Here is a 21,788-nt window from a genome sequence, read left to right on the forward strand (position 1 = left end):
CAGAGCAAGAGAGAAACACAGAGAGAGAGAGAGAGAGAGAGAGAGAGAGAGAGAGAGAGAGAGAGAGAGAGAGAGAGAGAGAGAGAGAGAGTGACAGACTCTCAGTATGACGATATCTACACCATGAACACACACAGAGATGGACGATTTCTTATACAGATCAAGAATCCATACAGGTACTTTAACTTTCTTTTTTACGTTTACTGTATTTATATCTTTCATCAGTTATCCAAAAAAATACAAGATAAATACAAGACTTTACTCAGTTTATAGAAAGAATACATTAAAATCAAGACAACTCCATTTCATCAGTTTCTCTCTGCACTGAATATTGAACACTGAACTTTCTCTATTACACTGAATAAAAATGGTGCATTTAAATGCCTTAAAGCATAAAGCCAGAGAATGCAGTGAAGTACAGTGAAGTATTTACTGCAAATTTCTTTCTTTCTAGTTACGTTCAAAAGTCTGGCTCCACTTTAGCTGACTCAAATTTAGCTGACTGCCCAAAACTTAAGCAATCGTTGTATGACATTTAAATCAGAGCATCATGTTTCTTTCCTCAAAAGCTCACAAATTCACTTTCAAAAACTGTTAACTGTTATTTCTTAATATATCACAAATACAATCTTGGCTTGACATTGTCGCACGTAACATTTTTGTTTGCTTTAATCCTGAGATTGTATATAAATCACAGAAGATACAAACTATATGTACAACCAGAACAATATTGTTAATAGTTATAGTCTAGAATTATACACTGAATCTGTCTTGTATCAGCTTTTCAGTTCACACCTAAGTGAGTTAATTAAGTGTGCAAATCAAAGTATATTTGAATGATATGAAGGTGTTTTATATACATTGGGTTTTGTGTTAAGGTCTTAATACTTTAGATTTTGAAGATTCTCCACATAAAATATCTAGAAAAGTTACATAAATCTTTAATCCATCTTGAAGCTTAATCATGTTCTTCCTCGAAACTATAAACTCTTCTTTTTGTTTGCTACATTTTCCTGTGTCGATTCAATACAAAACTGAACAAGCGTCAAACATTGCAGTTTATTCAGCATGATTTGTGTAAAATGTGCTGCTTTCATTTATTTTAATTGTGGTAACTCTTTCTTTGTTTTATAGCTTTTCTGCTCTCTCAGCCTTTCATGGGTCATATTCTTATTATGTTAAGTGTAAGTGACAGGAAAATCTATTCCTATTTACAGTTCGGTAACCTTCTCTTTCTCCTGGTCTATCTTAAAGCGGTCCTTTTTTGTTTTCCATCCTTTTCATGTTATTTTTTCGTTCTTCTCAGACTAAAGCCAGCATTCCTGTTGTGTTAACATATCTCCCTGTCACAGCACATGAACGCTGCTGCTGCTTCTCCCACCGACTCTGTCACAAAGCATCTTGTTCACTTCAGGATCGACTTTGTGTGTGTTCACGGTAGCGTGAATGCTGGTCGCTGGTGATTCTGCTGAATCATTGGGTTTCCCTGTACAAGCTAAAACAGAGGGCAGGTTTTTATAAGACATGGGGTTTACCGTGGGAAGGTCGTGGTCAGGGTGAGTGACCTGAGCACCGATTTGTTCAAACACTGTGAGCAGTTTGGGGTTTTATCAAGGTAGATTAATAGGGTTCGTTTGGCTCTATTGTGGTTTACTTTTGTAATGTTCACCTCTGTGAAAAAGTTTTATGTCATGCTTTCTGTGCTTGGCACACAAACTCTTTTCTGTGTCTCCTCAGGCTCAGAAATCGTGGATTGAGCGAGCCTTCAGCAAGAGAGAATGTGTGCACATCATCGTCAGCACCAAAGACCCCCATAGGTGAGACTTCTTACATTACATCCTTATCTATTTCCAGAGCAGTGGTGCTCAGAAGCATTCTTAAAGAGTGTGACCTATAAGTACAACAGGATACCAAAATCTCCGCTACTGTGAGATGAGTGCAGTCAAAGGAGAGGTTTTCCTAAGCTTCCACACATAATACAGTATATCCTGTGTATACACTATTTAATAAGATATCGTACATATCATCCAACAAATGGATCCATTTAACACATAGTGTAAACTGGTGTGTTTCTCAATTATACATTGAGGTTTGTTCTTCTTTTGTTAATTTCCACTTCCAAAAGTGCACTTTTTGTTTGGTTATGTTTTTGCAGAGAACTTGCTAAAAAAGAAAGCAATTTAAAAGCCACATCAATCCTAGCAATGATGAAGAATGTGACCAATAGCTGATAGATTTGTTTGCTTATTTTAATAAAAGTGTATTACATATTTCTGGGAGATTGAACATGAATTTTTTTTCTGAATATTTCTTAATTTAATACACAGTAATGCCTAATATATAGGTTAAACCTTCATGCCAGAAGGCTTTGGTTAGTGAGAAATGTCCTCGCACTCTTCTAAGGCATATCTAGCTACTGTGGTGGTTTTATTATCCCTACAATGTACAGTCAGAAAGAGCAATATAAAAAGAAATAATAAAAATAATACTAATAATAATTAGTATATAATATATATATATATATATATATATATATATATATATATATATATTTATATATATATATATATATATAGAGAGAGAGAGAGAGAGAGAGAGAGAGAGAGAGAGAGAGAGAGAGAGAGCTCTGATATTGGAGAGAGGAATCCCTGATGTTTTAATATAAATGTCTCTCCAGTTGACTGCATTTAATCCTAATTAAGGACTTGAGCAGACTTTACTGTGATATTGAATGTGAAAACATAGTATGAAGGTTGCAAAGTGTTCTCACTTTAAAAACTCTCAGTAATAACTATGTCTGCTTATTGGATAAAAGAATTGGTGAGAAGAGTACAGACAGGTCAGATGGAGCTTTTTAATAGGCAGTCTGTCCAAATGAATGAACACTCAAATAGAAATAACCGAGGCATGGTGGTGTTTTGAATAGAGTTCGATCCTGAGCTCAGGTTAGTGTCTGTTTGGAGTTTAGTGTGCTCTCTCTCTCTCTCTCTCTCTCTCTCTCTCTCTCTCTCTCTCTCTCTCTCTCTCTCTCTCTCTTTTTCATGGTTCTTAGGTCTCCAAAAAAACATGTCGGTAGGTGGATTGGCTAAGATAAATTGCCCCAGTTGTGAATGATTGTGTGAATAGATTTGGATGTGGATCCACCACACACTCTAACCAGGACAAATCACTTCCTGAAGATGGATAAAGTGAAATGAGAGAACATTTTCCAGTGTCATGAGCGATTCACACAGGCAATGATAAATATTATCTTAGTCAAAATGTCTAAGTCTGCTAACAAGAATGTAACAGTTATTAAAATTGTATACACATCTGGCATATTAAATAAAGACACTGAAAAGCCACAGTGTTGAATAAGGAGCACAGTATTAAGTTAATACCAGCTGAAAAGATTATATGAGTCAATGTTCAAACGGTTATGTTTCCACATTTTGTTTACCTGGCCAGGTGCTGTTGTGGCCGTCTCATTGGCCAGCATGTGGGCCTGCCCCCCAGCATTTCGTCCAATCAGAATGACAGATCGGAACGTGCGCTGAAGAGTGACAGCCTGCCTGAAAAATGGTCCATCAGCAAGCACACACAGCTGAGTCCCACCGACGCATTCGGCACCATCGAGTTCCAGGGAGGAGGCCACTCCAACAAAGCCATGGTACTTGAAAACACACACACACACACACACACACACACACACACACACACACACACACACACACACACACACACACACACACACACACACACACACACACACACACACACGCACACAAGCATAAGAGCAGAAACTAGGGACATGTTTTACTACTGATCAACCTTTTTTTGTAAAGGTGGTTCAATGTAAACTGGAACAATGCAAAATATAATAATAATAATAATAATAATAATAATAATAATAATAATAATAATAATAATAATAATAATAATCATAGTCATCATTATCATCATCGTCATTTACTTTTTGTTTGTGCTTTGTGATTTGTCAGTATGTGCGCGTGTCGTATGACACCAAAGCCGACCTACTGCTGCACCTCATGACTAAAGAGTGGCAGCTGGAGCTTCCCAAACTGCTCATCTCAGTGCATGGTGGTTTGCAGAACTTTGAGCTGCAGCCCAAACTCAAGCAGGTGTTTGGTAAGGGCTTGATCAAAGCTGCCATGACAACCGGAGCCTGGATCTTCACCGGTGGCGTAAACACAGGTGGGTTCACTATCATTTACATTTACAGCATTTGGCAGATGCTCTTATGCCGAGTGACTTACATTATCTAATTTTTTGTACAACTGAGCAATTGAGGGTTAAGGGCCTTTCTCAAAGAACAAGGACGTGGGATCGAACTGACAACCTTCCCGTTTGGTAGCCCAACACCTCAAACACTAGGCTGCCACATATCACACTCCCACTTCCCTATGTTAGCTCTCTATAAAGATTGCTTCATTTAAAATCCTTCGATTTCTCCTAGGGATAATTTTATACACACTATACTTTGATTCTATCCATCATTATTGGGATGCTGAGAGCAGCAAGCTGAGGGACTGCCAAACAGCTCTGAGTGAAATTTAATTATAACACCTAAAAGGTGGAGGTGGCTGAATGTCACAGAAGAATAGGCTTTAATTTGGGCTTTTTTTTTGAGAATTTTTAGAGAATTGCTGTCAGATTTCATGTCAAATCCATTTTGTTATTAAGAATAGATCCTGATGGATTAAGTGATTTCCATCTGTTTTGAGGTGTAGTCAGGACACAAAGAACCAAGGGGTGGTGTTGGATCTCATCCAACATCTCCTATAAGCCTAACCCTAACTCTTAACCCAATAACCCACACAACACTAATAACACTAAAACACACTGTGGTATCTGCATCACCTAGACGTTTTTGGCTATCTTTACAAGTAGAAGTTGCTGGATTAGATCTGACTCCACCCTAATGTGCTTTTTATTCTGCAGCAAGAGATGTTTGGAAGAGCCTGTAGTAAGAATGTTGATTTGTAATGTATAATGCATACTCAATGGCTGTTTTTCTTCTGATTTTATCCTGCAGGGGTTATCAGACATGTAGGGGATGCTCTGAAAGACCATGCCTCCAAATCCCGAGGGAAAATCTGCACCATTGGCATTGCTCCCTGGGGCATAGTGGAAAACCAGGAGGACCTTGTGGGCAAAGACGTATGTAATCTACAGTAGCAACCCTGATACTTTACTACATACAGTATACTGACATGAGTGTTTTTTTATATTATGTTGTACAGTTTTATGGTCCATCATATTATTTTCTGTTGCAGCCAAAAACTACTGAAAAACACTTCAGACACTTCTACTATTCTACTTAGAAATGACAAAAATGTATTGAATAATTTACACAAACTGCTATGAGCTATCTTGGTCACACAGGCTCAGAGAAGAAACACACACTTTTCTGTTATTTATTAATGCCCACTTCTGCTAACCCTCTTCATAACTTATTCTCTCGCTCACTCACAGTTCAGATTTTTTTCCTCGGGTCGACCATCATGCTGTTAAAAAGCAAAAACTAAAGAAAAAATATTACCATGAATATTTTTTCTCTTCTCTTTTTCTTCTCTCTGTCAGTGTCACTCTGAAGTCATAGACAGGAAAAAACTCTAGTTTTGACCTATGCAGAAAATATCTGGCACTGTAGACAAACCTGTATGAAAAATATACACGATACCTTTAATTATGCATATTATTATAATTCGGAATAATAATTATAAGAAAAAGAATAAGAAGAACTATAGATGAGGACTGCTTGTGTTGGGGTCTTTATGTACTTTTGTTTACCTTGCTATGTGCCTTATTCCATTCATTTCCCTTATCCTGCCATTAGTTTTTTACCCTACTGTGTTCACCTGTTTTGCAACTATAGTAACACAGCTTTAACCACTACTCAGTACACCATGATTCATAATAATAATTTATCAGTCAAGACCTTTGATCTCTTATAATAATTTTGAGCATCTTTTCTAGCTCTTCAGATATTGTCTTTAATCACTCATAACCTCTAAGATCACATTTAATCAACACTCATAAGCATAATGTTTAGTTCATCGTTACCCATTAAACAGCACCTTTAATCTCTCAAAACAGCTTTAAGCACCACTTAATATGACATAAATCTAACCTCTCATCATGAATTGAAGCTCCCTGCATGTACGAACTGCATTCTGCAAACATTATGTTTTTTCATGTTAGGTTCTCTATGTGCATCACTGGTTTGTTAGATTATTGTGGTCACCTCTTAGGTTTGTTTAGTCTTTTGATTAGTCTAATTGTGTGTTATTAACTCCAAGTCTGTGTCAGTGTTTTGACTTGATTATGAACTATCCATGTTTTGATTTGCCTGCCTGAGCTTTGGCACCACAATGATGATTGGCATGTTAAAAGCCTGTGGACATTTAACACAACAAAACACAGTTTTTCAATGTTAAAAATAAGTTCCCATCAGCCAGCACCTCTAACCATTACTCATAATAATAACCTCTCAGTCTTTCACAATCACTAATAATTGCAACCCATTAGACTCTTTGATTCCACTCGTTGTAGAAAACCATTAATAACTCAGAACCCACTAAACCTTTGTTCATCATGTGTAATCTGCTACTGTAGGTTGTAGATGAGAAATGATCAGACAGCATCACCCAAGAGCTAACAGTCTCTTTTCTGTGTGTGTTTGTCTGTGTGTGTTTGTTTGTCTGTGTGTGTGTGTGTGTGTGTGTGTGTGTGTGTGTGTGTGTGTGTGTGTGTGTGTGTGTGTGTGTGTGTGTGTGTGTGTGCGCTTCAGGTGGTCCGGCCATACCAGACCATGTCGAATCCTCTGAGTAAGCTGACTGTCCTGAACAGCCTGCACTCGCACTTCATCCTAGCTGACAATGGCACCACGGGCAAGTACGGTGCCGAGGTTAAGCTTCGCCGGCAGCTGGAGAAACACATCTCTCTGCAGAAGATCAACACACGTGAGTCTCCAACCTGCAAGTTTCTAGTACAGTCAGACAAATGGCATGCTAAGAAAAAGTGATTATGCACCCTCAGAACTCATGGTAGATTACCTCTCTCGGGACAGGGTATTTTTAATTGTCCGGTCTGTTGAGGCTTGATATTCCTCGATCCACTTTTGGCTGTTGAGTTGAAATCAAGGACATTATTTCAGCTGTTCTGATGGATAAAGTTACAACAAGATATTTTATACAGTGGCTTCTGGTCACGGCACCAGTTAGACCCATCAATCAGTACTAAATGAATGAAAAAGTCAGATATAAATGATTACATAATACACAAAATATGTGATATGAGCTGACCATTTACAGACATTTCAGTAAAGTAGTTTCAGACATTAGCATTTGTCTGTGATACATGATGCACATTTACAGTATAACAATCCAATAACACTCCCCTTCCACATATGCCATAATTTACTTACATTATTTGGTTATACTTAATCCTGGTGGGTTTGAGCAGTTAAGAACACAATCATTCTCCTTTGTGGACCACAACAATCCAACCATCAACTGACCCGAATACAAGCTATTAGACTAATGATCTACAAATGAGAGAAAAATATTATTATAAGAGTTATTTAGTTGCCACTGACTAAATTTATTAACCGTTTTTTTTCTGCTGCGGCATGTCTGATCTATAACTGAATTTATTTAACTCTAAAAACCCTTAGCCAGTATTCTTTTATTTTTATGCACAGTATGATACCGAGTCAAACAGCACACCAATCAAGAGTATCAATTTCACTCAGATTCAGACACTGCAAATATGTTATACGACTTTATAAGACCTTGTAAGTTCATTTCATTATGGTTGTTATGGTTGTATATGCTACGTTTGGGCTGGTATTGGTGGGTTTTTTATTGGCAAAATGATATGTATTATTGGTTTTCTAGTGCTTTAGGCCTTGCATAATCAGTTCAGGTGGATCTGTTATGTTTAGATAATAGATGGGTACTGAGGGGACTTATGTCTTACAGTCGTGCTCAAAAGTTTGCATACCTTGGGAGAATCTGCAAGATGCATACCTATTTTTTTAAAGAAAACGTGAGTGAGTAGGCAAAACAAATTTATTTTATTGTTTATAGGACTCAATTTAATATGTAAGGCATAACAAAATTGCATCAACATCAATAAAACATAACAAAAAAAGGAAATAATCCCTGTTGAAAAGTTTGCATACCTTTAGTTCTTAATATCTAGTATATTATAATACCCCTTTTAGCATCAATGGTGGCATGCAGTATTCTGTAATAATTGTGCATGAGGTCCTTAATTCTCTCAGGTGGTATAGCTGCCCATTCTGCTTGGTAAAATGCCTCCAATTCCTGAAACTCGTTTGCTTGTCTTGCACAAACTGCATGTTTGCGATCTCCCCAAAGCTCAGGTCAGGAGACTGTAATGGCCAAGTCGTAGCCTAATGGTTAGAGAGTCTGACTCGTAACCCTAAGGTTGTGTGTTCAAGTCACGGGCTGGCCACGACTGAGGTGCCCTTGAGCAAGGCACCGAACCCCCCAACTGCTCCCCGGGCGCTGCAGCATAAATGGCTGCCCAATGCTCCCGGTGAGTGTTTGCGGTGTGTGTGTGTTCACTGCTGTGTGTGTGCACTTTGGATGGGTTAAATGCAGAGAACAAATTCTGAGTATGGGTCACCGTACTTAGCCGTATGTCATGTCACTTTCACTTTTCTAGAATATTTAGCTTTTTTTTCTGTAGCTATTGGAGGTTCAACCTTTCCTTGTGCTTTGGATCATTGTCATGTTGGGACAGCCAGGATCGTCCCATGCACAGTTTTCATGCTGTAGAATGCAAATTGTCTGCCAGTATTTTCTGATATCATGCTGCATTCATCTTGCCATCATTTCTTATTAACTTCCCTGTGTCACTGGAGTTCACACAGACCCAAAACCATCACGACGATCCATTACCGTGCTTTACAGTGGGGTTGGTGTACTTTTCACTTCAGGCCTTGTTGACTCCTCTCCAAACATAGTGTTTATGTTTGTGACTTTGGTCTCATCACTGCAAATGACTCCTCCAGCTTTGAGGCTTGTCTAGGTTCTGTCTGGTGTACTGAAGGTGGGCCTTTTCTTAAATGTGTTCAGTAACGGATTTCTCCTGGCAACTCGACCATGCAGGATGTTTCTTTTCAAGTACCTCCTTATTGTGCTCCTTGAAACAACAACAACTTTTTTTTCCAGAGCAGCCTGTATTTCTCTCTAATTTCTTTGCGTACTGAAGATGAAGATTTTCTTTTGGTAGTAATGGGTGAAATATTTCTTGGTCTACCTGACTGTGGCTTAGTATCAAAAGAACCTCTTATTTTCCACCTCTTTATCAGAGTTTATCAAACTTCCCTTTAATCTGTGTGTTTATAATGTGGCCAAACATTCAAGGATATGTACATTTTTTGATCAGGTTTGTTTAGGTGATTTCAGTTATTATTAGGTTTTAAAAAGGAGACAAACCACTATGTGATAATTAATGACAGCATGTGACCACTATCCTAAATAAGAAAACAAATTTTGCATTATCAGTCATATTTTCCAAATAAATGTCTAACAATTTCTTTCAGGGTATAAAAACTTTTTAGCACAACTGTAGATGTTAAGTATCAGAGGATGATTGGTTTCGGGTCATGGATATTCATTATGAGTGGCTGTTATGAGGTGTATTTCATTCTGCTGGCTGTTGTAGGGGTAGAGTTTGGGTATTCTGTCTGGATGAGAAGCAACCTGGTGTTTATATGGCCTTTAAAGTTGAGTTTGGTATGGTACTGAAGAACTCACACAATGTTTGGTACTGAAGAACTCACACAATGCCAGGGTGTCCAGTAGAAGTGGCTGTTTTGGGGCTTAAGCCATTATCTATTAAATGAGAGATAGTGCTGGTGGGCTTTAAGCATTGTGTTCTTTTCAGCTGGCTGTTAGAGGGCTTGAGGCATTAATCTGTTCATACCAGTGTTTTCAATCCATTAGAATTCAATTATCATGTATGGAAATCATCTTTGTTCTCCTCATCCATCCACCCTTGACAACTATCAAGCCACATACAGTTAATCAGGAACCACTGTTGTCAGATGAATCTAAGATACATTAGAAGTCGTTGACTCTATCTTCCCCCAAATTTATGTGACTTGTGGACTTCCCTTTGTCATCCTATGCCTGGGATAATAGAGGGGGCTGGGAAGGCAAAGGGACGTCTAATTGTCATCAACAGCATCTACATCCATGCAGCCATCAGCACACTGCAAATAAGATCTAAAATGCGGTCAATGATACTGAAAGGAAAAAAAAAACAGAAAGAAAAAGATTCATCACAGGCATTCAAGAGGTTTATTTTTCATGTCTATATATTCAGACATAAGTTTCCCAGATGAAACATTTGCTGAAGCTAATTTTGTGTGGTGAGCTGAACCACACACTGTTGTAAATATTCATCTCAGTACTTATTCATACAGCCTGTTTTAAATTATTCAAATAAATGAATAAGTTCAGAAGAGAGGAGATATACATCCCCCCATGCAGGTACTGGTTATTCCAAATGAAAGCTATGAAATGCTATGAAAATAAATGCATTATGAAAAGTTTCCCCGAGTATAGTGCTTTACAGATTTGACAGGATTATTGGAATCCTTTATTAAAAATAATGTCAAAAATATATACAATAAATGGTAACTTTAAGCAGTTTGTTTTTTCTATGTGGTGTTTTAGAGTGATATGATTTCCAATTTTCACAACCACAAATATTATCTAAACTGTGCATTTTAAAAGTCACAGTTTACCTACTTGTTTACATACTTCATCCTCCTTCTCTATGTCATGCGTCCAATTTTTTACAAAATCTTAACCGTTTCAGACATATGAATCTTTTAATGAATGTCTTAATTGTAAAAAAAAAAAAAAAAAAAAAAGTACTGTCATTTCTAATTGTTTACATATTTTAGAAGATATGTATTGTGCAGCTCAACGTGTGTGTGGAAAGTTATTTGGTTTTCTCGGTGGTATTAGCTAAAAGGGATTTTACATGTGTTCATATGAGAAATAGTATGACAATAATTTTAAAATATTTTTGTAGGGGTGCCAATATACATTTTTAGGAAAAGAATTCTGTAGTTATTAAGACAAAGTGAAATAGATTCTCATATAAAATTTCATAAGTGTGGAACATTTTAATCATTGTGTATAATTTATATAAATCACTTTTGCTTTATTTTATGAAGGATGTTAATAAATCTGAAGGACACTGTACTGTATGTCCTAATTTTGCTCATCCCGAGGGCATCAACGGTTTAATTTGAGCAGCCGATTACAATTTTAATTATAAGGCATCACCCCTAATTTTCTTTTCACTTCTTTGGTTGAACATTCTGCTTTGCCTAAAACACTGGTTTTAAATATATTTAATACAGTGAAGTACTAAAAGAGGCAACAAATATGAATTGCTACTGTATGTGGCTCATTTATGTGAGTCTTTAGGTGATAAAATGCTGGGATGTCCAAAATAAAATTATGTCCAATTTTGTTTAGTTGTTGGTTTTTCCCTCAGGTCAGGAACAAACTTGCTTTTAGAAAAAAAAAAGTGTATTGACTTCCAAACAACAAAGCACAGAGAAAGAGATGGATCACTAAAATGAATCGAGACGGCTGGATAAACACAAACTCCTGGGTCTAGAGCACATGTTTTGATCTCAAATTACATGATATATTACACACCTAAAAGTGGCATTGTTGACTATCATTATATACAGTACCTTATCAGGGACTAACAGACATTTGATACCAGAGATCGATATGTTCTGGTTGGGGGACGATATTGATGTCATATTTGAAACAGGTGAATTCTCAGCTGTACATTATAGGAGCAGCTGTTTCACGCATTTCCAATAAAATGAAATGATACTGAAATGGATAAGCTACAACTAAACACTCTAAACATTCTACAAATGCATTTTTCTTCAACAATCAGAAGTATATTTTCAAGTTTTGATTTAATTATTAAATTAAGCTGTTTCTCTGTCTGTAACTGAACAGAAAACAATAAAACAATTTTATTAAAAAGGTTTTGCAAGTTGGTTCTAAGAACAAATTGGGGCACTGACAAGACCTGCTTTTTATTTCAGTAGTTAATACATTTGTTAGGTGTTGTCATTTTTTTTTTTTTTACCAATATACATACCAAAACCTTGTTCACTGAAAGAACCAATTCTATGGTTGTTATGCCATCAGGGTGCCGGTCTTTCTAGCCTAAAACCTGTTTTATGGATCTGTGTGATGGTGGCATCTGTTGCTCCCTTGGCTTTAGTGGACTATTTCTGGATATCATTTCCTGACACCTCCTTTGAACGTCTCCTCAGCGAGTTGTGGCATATTGGCGTAATTCCCACTGTACCATATGGGGATAGCCTTCTGGGTACTCTCTCTCCCTCTCTCTCTCTCTCTCACACACTCTCTCTCTCGCTCTCTCTCTCTCGCTCTCTCTCATGATTCTAATTTATAAATGCAAATGATCGGAGCATCCCTTTCAGTCTCAGTCTTTCTTTATCCTCATGTTCCATTAAAGCATAGACAAAGAACTCAACATAATGATTAGGGATTATTTAAGTCTCAGTGCACTTATTCAGTTGTTGGCATAGAGAAAGCATTTCTTCACCTGCAGCACCAGGCTAGAATACACCCTGAATGGGTTGCCAGTTCAACACAAGCCAAGAAGCACACATATATCCAAAAAAAAAAAAAACCTGGATGAACTAAATCAGCTACTGGCATGGTTTTGCCAGGAGGAAGGAAATTAGAGCACCTGGAGGTCACAGTAAAGAGGATAAGGAACCAATATTCTATATAGCAAACACTGAGGGGTTACAGTAAAATGATCATAATTAGAATATAAATATTACAATATAAATATCCTCAGTCATCCTACTTATTTGCTGGTTTATAGCAACAGAGTCTTGGCACAACAGTACATCTTTTTGAAAGACTCAGCTTATAAATATTATCACATTTAAAACTGACTGTTCCTGTTATGTAGGGTGTTTTTATTGCTAAGTGTTTTACCTGCCACCTGACAGTACATACATAATATAACCTGCTTGCCAAAGTAAACCTTTCATTTACTGTGTGTTAAATGGGTAAGAAGGAAAGTGAAACATTAGATCTTGATTGGGAACCGTTGTCTGGATGAATGTTGTAGCAAAGTATGAATTGAAAAATACTTTTGCACTGTTAAATATTTATAACTCCATCAATCACAGGTAGCTTATCTAGTGAAACAACAGCATTAACTCAGACACTTTTTTGTGACATTTCCTTAATTTTGTGCAGTTGTTGATTTTTGGTGCTTTATAGTAGAGCGTGATCTTTGTATCAGATATTTTCTGTATTACAAATGTGAGCAGAAGTGTTGCACTGTACAGCAACACATCCCTGTGATTACTGTAGATATAAATATAGAATTGTCAGTGGTATGATTTTGTGTTTGAAAGAATCAAATTTTTGGAAGATCCACGAAGCTGGTTGCACATAAAACAAGACTTGTGTATTTTATCTGCTGTTATACTCCAGTGTTGTCATGTACTGTGGTCATAATTCTCCTCTATTATGCTTACGCTTAATAGTTCTCATATTTCTCATTTGTCTGGCAGGATAATGCTGTTTGCTAATTGACTGAACATGAGCTCTTCGAGGACTAGATCTGTTTGTAATGAATCCCATAATGTATTTTTCTTGTTTTCTTTTTATATAAACAACAGAGCCCTTAAAACTGACACCATAAAGTTGTATAAAAAGAGATATCACAATAATCATTTATATTAATCAATAAAGATGAAAATGTAGGACGATTAGTAGAATTTTTTAAAGTTTTATTTGGAAAGGCCAACATAGCTCTAATCAGATATTTTAGGCACCACATATTTATGCCTTCCTCTTAACGGTTTACACTTTAATTTACACTTTTATCACTTATATATATATATGTTAAAGTGTAAAAAATGTATCATTAACATACACACTGATCATAAACATTGAACGTTAAAATGCCTCCCCAGTCTACATTTAGGATTTCGGAGAAGCTGTGAGAAGCTTCTGAGGAAGACATGATAGAGTAGATTCTAACTTACATATAGCATCTAACATGTTTTCTTACAGTCGTTGCTATTCTAGATGCTACTGACACTGAATTAGTGAGTTCTAGTAAAGCTCACTTGAAGGATTATCCTAACTTTACTAGTCCTTCATTTATGTGAAGGTTGACATTTTAAGGTTGACAATTTATTGCTGTAAGTGACCTATCAAATGTTCACTACAGGCAGGTCAATAACAAGCTCAAAATAAGGTTTCATATATAAATTGTTTTCCCAAAGTTACAGCATGATGAATTACAATCCTTTTATACAAAGGGATTATACACAATCCCTTTATGCAAACTTAAAATGAATCGCTAATGCGACTTTCTGTTTGTGCCTTTCCTTGTCTCACTGTGCTTCATGATCCTTACAGTCTCTTTTGCTTTGCCTTTCTGCACTAAATGGATTATTAGCTCTAGCAGCACACCAAGACAATTTTTCTATAAGACTTCTGCTCACAGTTGAAGAGGGTAATTTGGTGTCAGATCACTTTGGTTGCTAGGCAAATGTTTCACTTTAGCTTTCTTCATTGTCTTTGCCTACACTGCTTTTTTTTGCCACTAATTTCTCACTTCTCTCAAATGTTTTTCGCACTTTCATTTTGGATAATAAATCACATTTGGAAAGTTCAAGCTATGGTGGTGTGTGTTAATGTGCTCTCGTGTTAGCAAAACTCTAAGCACGTTATGGACAGATTTAATTTGACCTGTCCAGAAGGGGACTGGAGGTCTGGCCTAAAACATGTTTTATTTCATATATTATTTAATTCATTTGATTTTTACATTGAAAATATGGTTTTGTGTAGTTTTTAGTCACAGCAGCCATTAATTACATAAATAAATAAACTATTAAATATTACCTGAATAAACTTGTAAGAATACAGGAGGCTGGAGACAGTAAAGCAAATACAAGATCAGGTTTAAACCCACCATATCTCTCTCTCTCTCTCTCTCTCTCTCTCTCTCTCTCTCTCTCTCTCTCTCTCTCTCTCTCTCTCTCTCTCTCTCTCTCTCTCTCTCTCTCTGATCTGGTGTAAAATTAGAAACTCCTGGACCTCATTTTCACACAGTCTCATTTTCTCCTGCTTTCCTAGTGTCGCAGCACCAGCTTAACAACTTGCAAAAACACAGTGTTGTGTCTTGTTAATACCCGTATCACTTTCTGAAATACTGAAATATTGCTATTTAATTCAATTGTTTTAAAAAAAATTATTGTTGTTCGGTCACCAGTGGTTTAATCTGCATACCAAAGGCATAGAGTACCAAAGCACTGTTTTTTTAAACTGAGACGTCACTAATGTAAATCACGTCACACTTTTAATCGCAACCAGCTTCAACTGATTCTCCTTGATAGTATGTAGCCATGATGGAATGTTATCATGGAATCATTGCTAAATGATGATAAGATAATGGTGTAATTACACTAATTGTTTTAAAGAAATGGTTTCTAGGCTACGCTGCACAGGAGATGATCCAATTCAAAGTGATGGGAAGAGACCAAAATAGCAGTAGATTGGTAGAATGTACGGATAGTGGAATAAATGTTTGAGAGACTTCCTCAACGTCTCTGGTCTTTTACCAGTTGTCAACTGTCCAGTTTGGGTGTGTCTGTGTCCACTGAAGGCTCAGATTTGTAGAATCTGATATGGTCTTTATCTGTTGTAGGACATAAACATCGAGATTCATCATGTTGCTCATTTTCACCACGGTTGAAAATATGGTTATTCCGGTCAGCTTAAACCAGTCTGTTCATTCACCTCTCATTAACAAAGCATTTCTACCCAACTGCTCATTAGTTGTTTATTGTAGCAATTTTGGAAAAATACTCAACCAAGCCATCATGCTACGAACCTCAGTGAAATCACATTTTTCCTTTCTAAGGTTCAGTATGAACATGTATATTTATGTTTCTATGTATTTTGTTGCTGCCACATGACTGCATGAAAAAACAGGCGTACATGTGTTCCCATTAAACGAGTTTTGGTCCTCAGAATGACACTCCACTTTCAAGTCATTATAAGTACAACAGTACAAGATAATGTATTTAAACGGATGATATTTCTCCTGCAGGAAATTCCAGCACAAATGTCTTGCAGGGTTAAATGAAATCCATTTAGACTACATGTTACTAAAAAAGGCGGTCCTCCTAGGAGCTAAAAGGAGAGGAAGAAATGGATGGATATTTTTTAGTTGTTTTTTCACCAGTCGAGTTGTGTAATGACAAGGCTTTGAAGAGCGTGAAGGCTATAAATAGAGCCGCTTTATGTAACTGATCTCGTTTTAGGTACAATGACAGCACATGTGGGAGCCTTAGATTTCCCTCCTCCTCTCTCTCTCTCTCTCTCTCTCTCTCTCTCTCTCTCTCTCTCTCTCTCTCTCTCTCTCTCTCTCTTAATCCTTTCTTTTACTTTTGCATTTATACCTGTCTGTCCAAGTCATCATCCTCCACATCTCACCCTTTCCTACTTCTCCTTTTGACTTCCTGCTGTCTTTATCCATTTCTCTATATCGTCCTCTTTCATTCCTGCACTCCCATTTTCCTGAATTATTCATGCACTTGGAGTGGGATCCCACTGCGGCATGCTGTTCAAACTACAGCCACAATATTACAGCATGACAGTCAATGTGAGAGAGAGAGAGAGAGAGAGAGAGAGAGAGAGAGAGAGAGAGAGAGAGAGAGAGAGAGAGAGAGAGAGAGAGAGAATGCCAAAGGTCTAAAGGGTTCTCTCTTTTTCCGATACTTCTTTGGACCCAGCTGCTTTATGCACCACCTGTTAATCAACTCACAATCATGGATAATTGTTCACAAAATGAGAGCTAGAATGTGTTTGTGCTGCCTTTACAGGGCAGATGAGTAGCTGCTTCATATAGGCTCTGTGTGTGTGTGTGTGTGTGTGTGTGTGTGTGTGTGTGTGTGTGTGTGTGTGTGTGTGTGTGTGTGTGTGTGTGTGTGTGTGTGTGTGTGTGTCTGTGTGTGTGTGTGTGTCTGTGTCTGTGTGTGCCAGTGCCTGACCTTGACAGCAGGATCCCAATGAAACTGTGTGAAAGGCCAGTCACCTGCAGAAAACTGGCTAACTGTCAATCTATGTGCCAGGGCTCATTTTCTCTCTCTCATTTGCTTTCTCTCTCTCTGACAGTCTCAAGGTCTCTTGCCCTCACACTGACAGCACAACACTGTATTGCAAAAGATGCTGCAGTCAAAGCCAAAAGCAGAAGTGCCAACAGAAGGCAGAGATGAATTAACAAAGCATTTAATCATTAACTAAGCGTGAGGACATCATAATTAAAAAAATAACAAATTATTTACAAAATACTTCAATGGATATTCATCAGTATCTGTGAGGATCAGAAATCTAGCAGCTAACAGATTAATGCCTCTCTGTTTTTTTTTCTTCTTTCTCTATTTGTCGTAAGTTTGACGAAAAGTATGATGAGACATGGGTCTAATAATTTATGTAATCAATAAGAGAGAAATTTCTTTCTTTTTTATAGACTATGCGCAAATGTCTGTCTGTCTATAGTATTTCTGGCTCCCAGACAAATCACAGGTTTATATTAATGCGTTCTTCTTGTTTGTTCTAATACATTATTGTTTCTATAGTAACAACTCATTCACATGGACTTAGACACATGGATCAATTAGCAAATCGTTTATCTCCACAGTCAACAAATTTGTAACCGACTTTACACTTTGTGGTTTCTATCTAAGATGTCAGAATGTGTGTTTTGTTTGTTTTATTTAACTGAGGGAAACTATAGTTCCTGGTATAACTTACATTATGATCATATTATACAGTCATTTCCACACCATATCACCTTCACTATATCAACAAGATAGAACAATATTAACTTGAACCTGTGATTTGCTGGAAAGACTAAATGGCAGAGCTGCATTTATAGAATATGACCAATAAGGAACAAGCTTTGTTCAAACAGTGATGTGGTATAATAAATCACAATCACATACTATTTTTATTACAGTTACAGTATTTTTGCTGATAGATGTAAAGATGCTGCTATATGCTTGAGAGAATAACCTGTGTGTGCGTGTGTTGGTGTGTGTATAGGGATCGGGCAGGGGGTGCCGGTGGTGGCGCTGATTGTCGAGGGTGGCCCTAATGTGATCTCCATCGTGTTGGAGTACCTGAGGGACACACCTCCTGTCCCTGTGGTGGTATGTGATGGCAGCGGCCGGGCATCTGACATCCTGGCATTTGGCCACAAGTACTCAGAGGAGGGAGGGTAAGTAAACAAGGAAGTGTTCTAGTGGAAGCTTTTTCCACTATACACTATTCAAACCCTGTCAATTTTGTATTGTTTAAAGAGAGTAATTATTCTAGATGATATCTATTCTTACTTATCTGTACAGTATATAGGCATGTATACTGATCAGTCATAACAATAAATCCACCTGCCTAATCAAAAATTTGAAGAAGCAACCAGATCTACAGAAAACTGTCTGAAAAAATGTCAGTCTGACTGACAATAACAGCATTTACACAGCATGAGGTTCTTGACGATTAGACACTTTCGGTGCTTGACAACAAGGGAAGAGGCAATAAAATCTTTGTTAATGTCTTTACTTACAGCTGCACTGAAGAGCTGTTCTCAACTAAAACCGCACTCTTAATTTGATCCAAGCCAACTAATGAAAAAATCAACTGGCTTGCATGATAAAGAATGATCCTAGTATCTTAAACACACGAATGCACACCTATGCATTAGTTAAACAGTGGAAATTTAAATATTGTTCTTGAAGAAATTTATTTCAGTTTCGACAAGCAGAAAAACATGCATGTATATACAGTCTGGGAAGAAAACATGATTATAGATACACCCCTAGTTAAAGGTAACATTGTAAGAATAGTCACACATTTAACTGTGTGACTATTCTTACAATGTTACCTTCTAACTAGGGGTGTATCTATAATCATGTTTTCTTCCCAGACTGTATAACTCCATTGACTTTTTCACCAAACCATGGAGCAAATGCAAACCACAGATGGTAAAGCAGCATGTATTATAGCTGGTGTACATTCTCAAGGTGTCTGTCAGACTTGATGTGCTTAGCAGCCAAGGCTGAAATAAAGTTGGCTTTCTGGACAGCAGATTAGTGACCCGAGAGCCCACCTGGGACCAGTGAATGGGACTGAGATGGATGTGGTGAAAAGATGAGATTAATGGTATAGGGGCTTCTGTGATGGACGTGACTTAGTGCTCTGGGAGAAGTGTGAATGGGAAATGCAGACAGGCAATGCAGAAAGAAAAGAAAGCAAAGAGATAATGATTTACATCAGAAATGATTTAGTGATCGTGGAAACTGTGGAGTTTTCATTTATGCAAATGAGAATTAAACCGATGTAGTTCAATTAAGCATAAGAGTGCAATAATTGAGAAAGTGGCATTTTTAATAAGCAATATACTGGAAATGAGGAGACGATCTTCCGAACATACTTGCTATAGCTAGTTATAAAATACATCCAGTTAAAAATAAGCAAACGGAAGAAACAATTACCTCTTAAAATGATTGTTACCTCTTATGTTTGACTGGTGTAAGTGGCTTTGTAGTCTGGATATCAGGTTTCACATCCCACTGCCTTTGTGTTTATTCCCTATTGAATATTACATTAATAAACATAATTCGACTTTGAAAGAATCTTTGTGTGCTTAAAACATATTCTAGTTGTGTTAGTCTCAAATAATGCAAGTAGATGCAATGGATTGTTTTGTTGGTGATTTTTTTTTTCTCCTGATCTATTCACAAACCGCTTTATGCCATCATTTTTCATATATCAAAAACAAGCCTGTCATTCCAGACACTACTACAGCATGGTGCAATGCAGTGTACACACAATCCACTCTATCTCACACGCTACAGTCCCACTCCCAACCTGCAGAGGTCACTGTCGAATTAACAGTCAATTAAAGTTATTCAGCAAAAGTTGGACCTTATTCCTATTAAAGACTGGATTAGGATTCAATAAACTGTATACTGTATATATAAACATCCAGATTGTGGTCAAAACAGACAAGAGGTGTAATTTTTAGCAGAAGACATCTGCTTTTTCGTGACAGGTTTTTCACTCTAGCTTGGCCTATTGAAGACTGGGTAAAACTAGGTTGTTATGGCAATAGAACAAAATAGAAGCTCAAGCAAAAATATAAGTGTGAAGTGAAAAATTGCAGCTTATGTGAATTCAGTTGTGTAAACTTATGATACCTATTTTTTAATGTTATTCAGGCTGATAAATGAATCTCTGCGGGACCAGCTGCTAGTCACCATCCAGAAGACTTTCACATACAGCCGCACGCAGGCTCAGCACCTCTTCATCATCCTCATGGAGTGTATGAAGAAGAAAGAGCTGGTGAGTGTGGAGCCATAAATACAAAGAATACAAACAAACTAATATCTAGACTGGGATCAGAAATATTCTGCTGATTAGAGTTGGAGAACACAAAATGAACTGCATTATTTTTCCAGCACAAAAACAATACAAAGTCATGTCATGAACTGTGGCTGACTAAAATTCACAAATCCACACTGAAAAATAATAACTATACTGGGGAGAATGTGACTTGGTTAAGCAGAGTTGTTAACCTGATGTTTGATTAATTTCCTTCTTTATCAGCATCATTGCAACAATGTGTATTAATCACCTTATACCACAGCATGTTGTAAAGAATTGCATATTTAGTTACATATCACACATTTTTCCATCTATTTTTAATCTATCATTATACTCAATGTTAATGCTATCCAAAAAAACACGTCCTGACCCAGAATAAATCATGAACTCTGCTGTGATATAATCATCACACATCAGCTTCTTACCATCTCCTAATCACAACAATGAATATTGTAAATCATTGTGTTTGTGTTGTGATTGTTTCAATCATTAAATCATTCATTTTAATTGATTTCTCTTTGTGTGATTTTATTTTTGCTTCTTGTGTCTGTTATTTGTTTCAAATCCATCCCTTGCATTCATGCTTTAAAGTCGTCTGTGTTCTGAGCTGCATGTGAATTATAGTGTTTCGATGTGCTGTCAAAAAGGATACAGATCAAACGTGGAAAGATTGGACTGATGGAAATCTTTGAATCCAATAGAAAGATAAGAATGAAAATGCATAAAGCATGCTTTGTACTGTGTCTAAAATTAGTCTGTTGTTTTCGTTTTTTTATCAGTCAACTATCAATTGTTGGGAAAACTTATTGATTGAAAGCAGTAAATGTGATAAGAAATGATCCTACAGTATTTGACCATTTGAATTAAATCTTTGGTTCTATGGTAAAGTCTATAAACAGGCAAATCCACAATTTAGCTCCCATTTAGGACTTATACTTTTAAATATTTATACATAATATAATATTTATCACTGCAATGTGTCAGACAAGATTGTTTTTCTGACAGTGAAGTTGTTTAGACTAGAATATGAGGCTCTATGAAATTCATGCTTTTAGCGTTAACATTCTAATGATGTACATATTTATCTCAGTCAATCAATTAAGAACAAAAGAAGAGAATGTTCTTTTTCTTAACTATAGTTTAACCTTAATCTTCAGAAAAATGTTGATGATGCAACTTCCTGCTGAGTTGAATGTGTTCAAGTCACAGAACAGAGTGAATGTTGTGTACTTTTTTCATATAACACACACA

General features: G+C 36.9%; 1 protein-coding gene across 2 annotated transcripts in view; it reads left to right on the top strand.

Annotated features, from left to right (window-relative positions):
- The window catches only part of trpm3 (transient receptor potential cation channel, subfamily M, member 3), a 134,677-nt gene that overhangs the window by 77,216 nt on the left and 35,673 nt on the right, over window positions 1-21,788 (top strand). The window contains exons 2-8 of one of the 2 annotated variants that reach the window (XM_027141509.2): window positions 1,738-1,817; window positions 3,448-3,649; window positions 3,981-4,194; window positions 5,036-5,160; window positions 6,794-6,965; window positions 18,198-18,372; window positions 20,372-20,495. In XM_027141509.2, the coding sequence (XP_026997310.2) occupies window positions 1,738-1,817; window positions 3,448-3,649; window positions 3,981-4,194; window positions 5,036-5,160; window positions 6,794-6,965; window positions 18,198-18,372; window positions 20,372-20,495 (1,092 nt within the window). Of the gene's footprint in view, window positions 1-1,737; window positions 1,818-3,447; window positions 3,650-3,980; window positions 4,195-5,035; window positions 5,161-6,793; window positions 6,966-18,197; window positions 18,377-20,371; window positions 20,496-21,788 lie in introns of those variants that run through there. The other variant, XM_027141654.2, reaches the window with a different exon arrangement.

This window comes from Tachysurus fulvidraco, chromosome 9, assembly GCF_022655615.1.
Source record: "Tachysurus fulvidraco isolate hzauxx_2018 chromosome 9, HZAU_PFXX_2.0, whole genome shotgun sequence".
Taxonomy (NCBI): domain Eukaryota; kingdom Metazoa; phylum Chordata; class Actinopteri; order Siluriformes; family Bagridae; genus Tachysurus; species Tachysurus fulvidraco.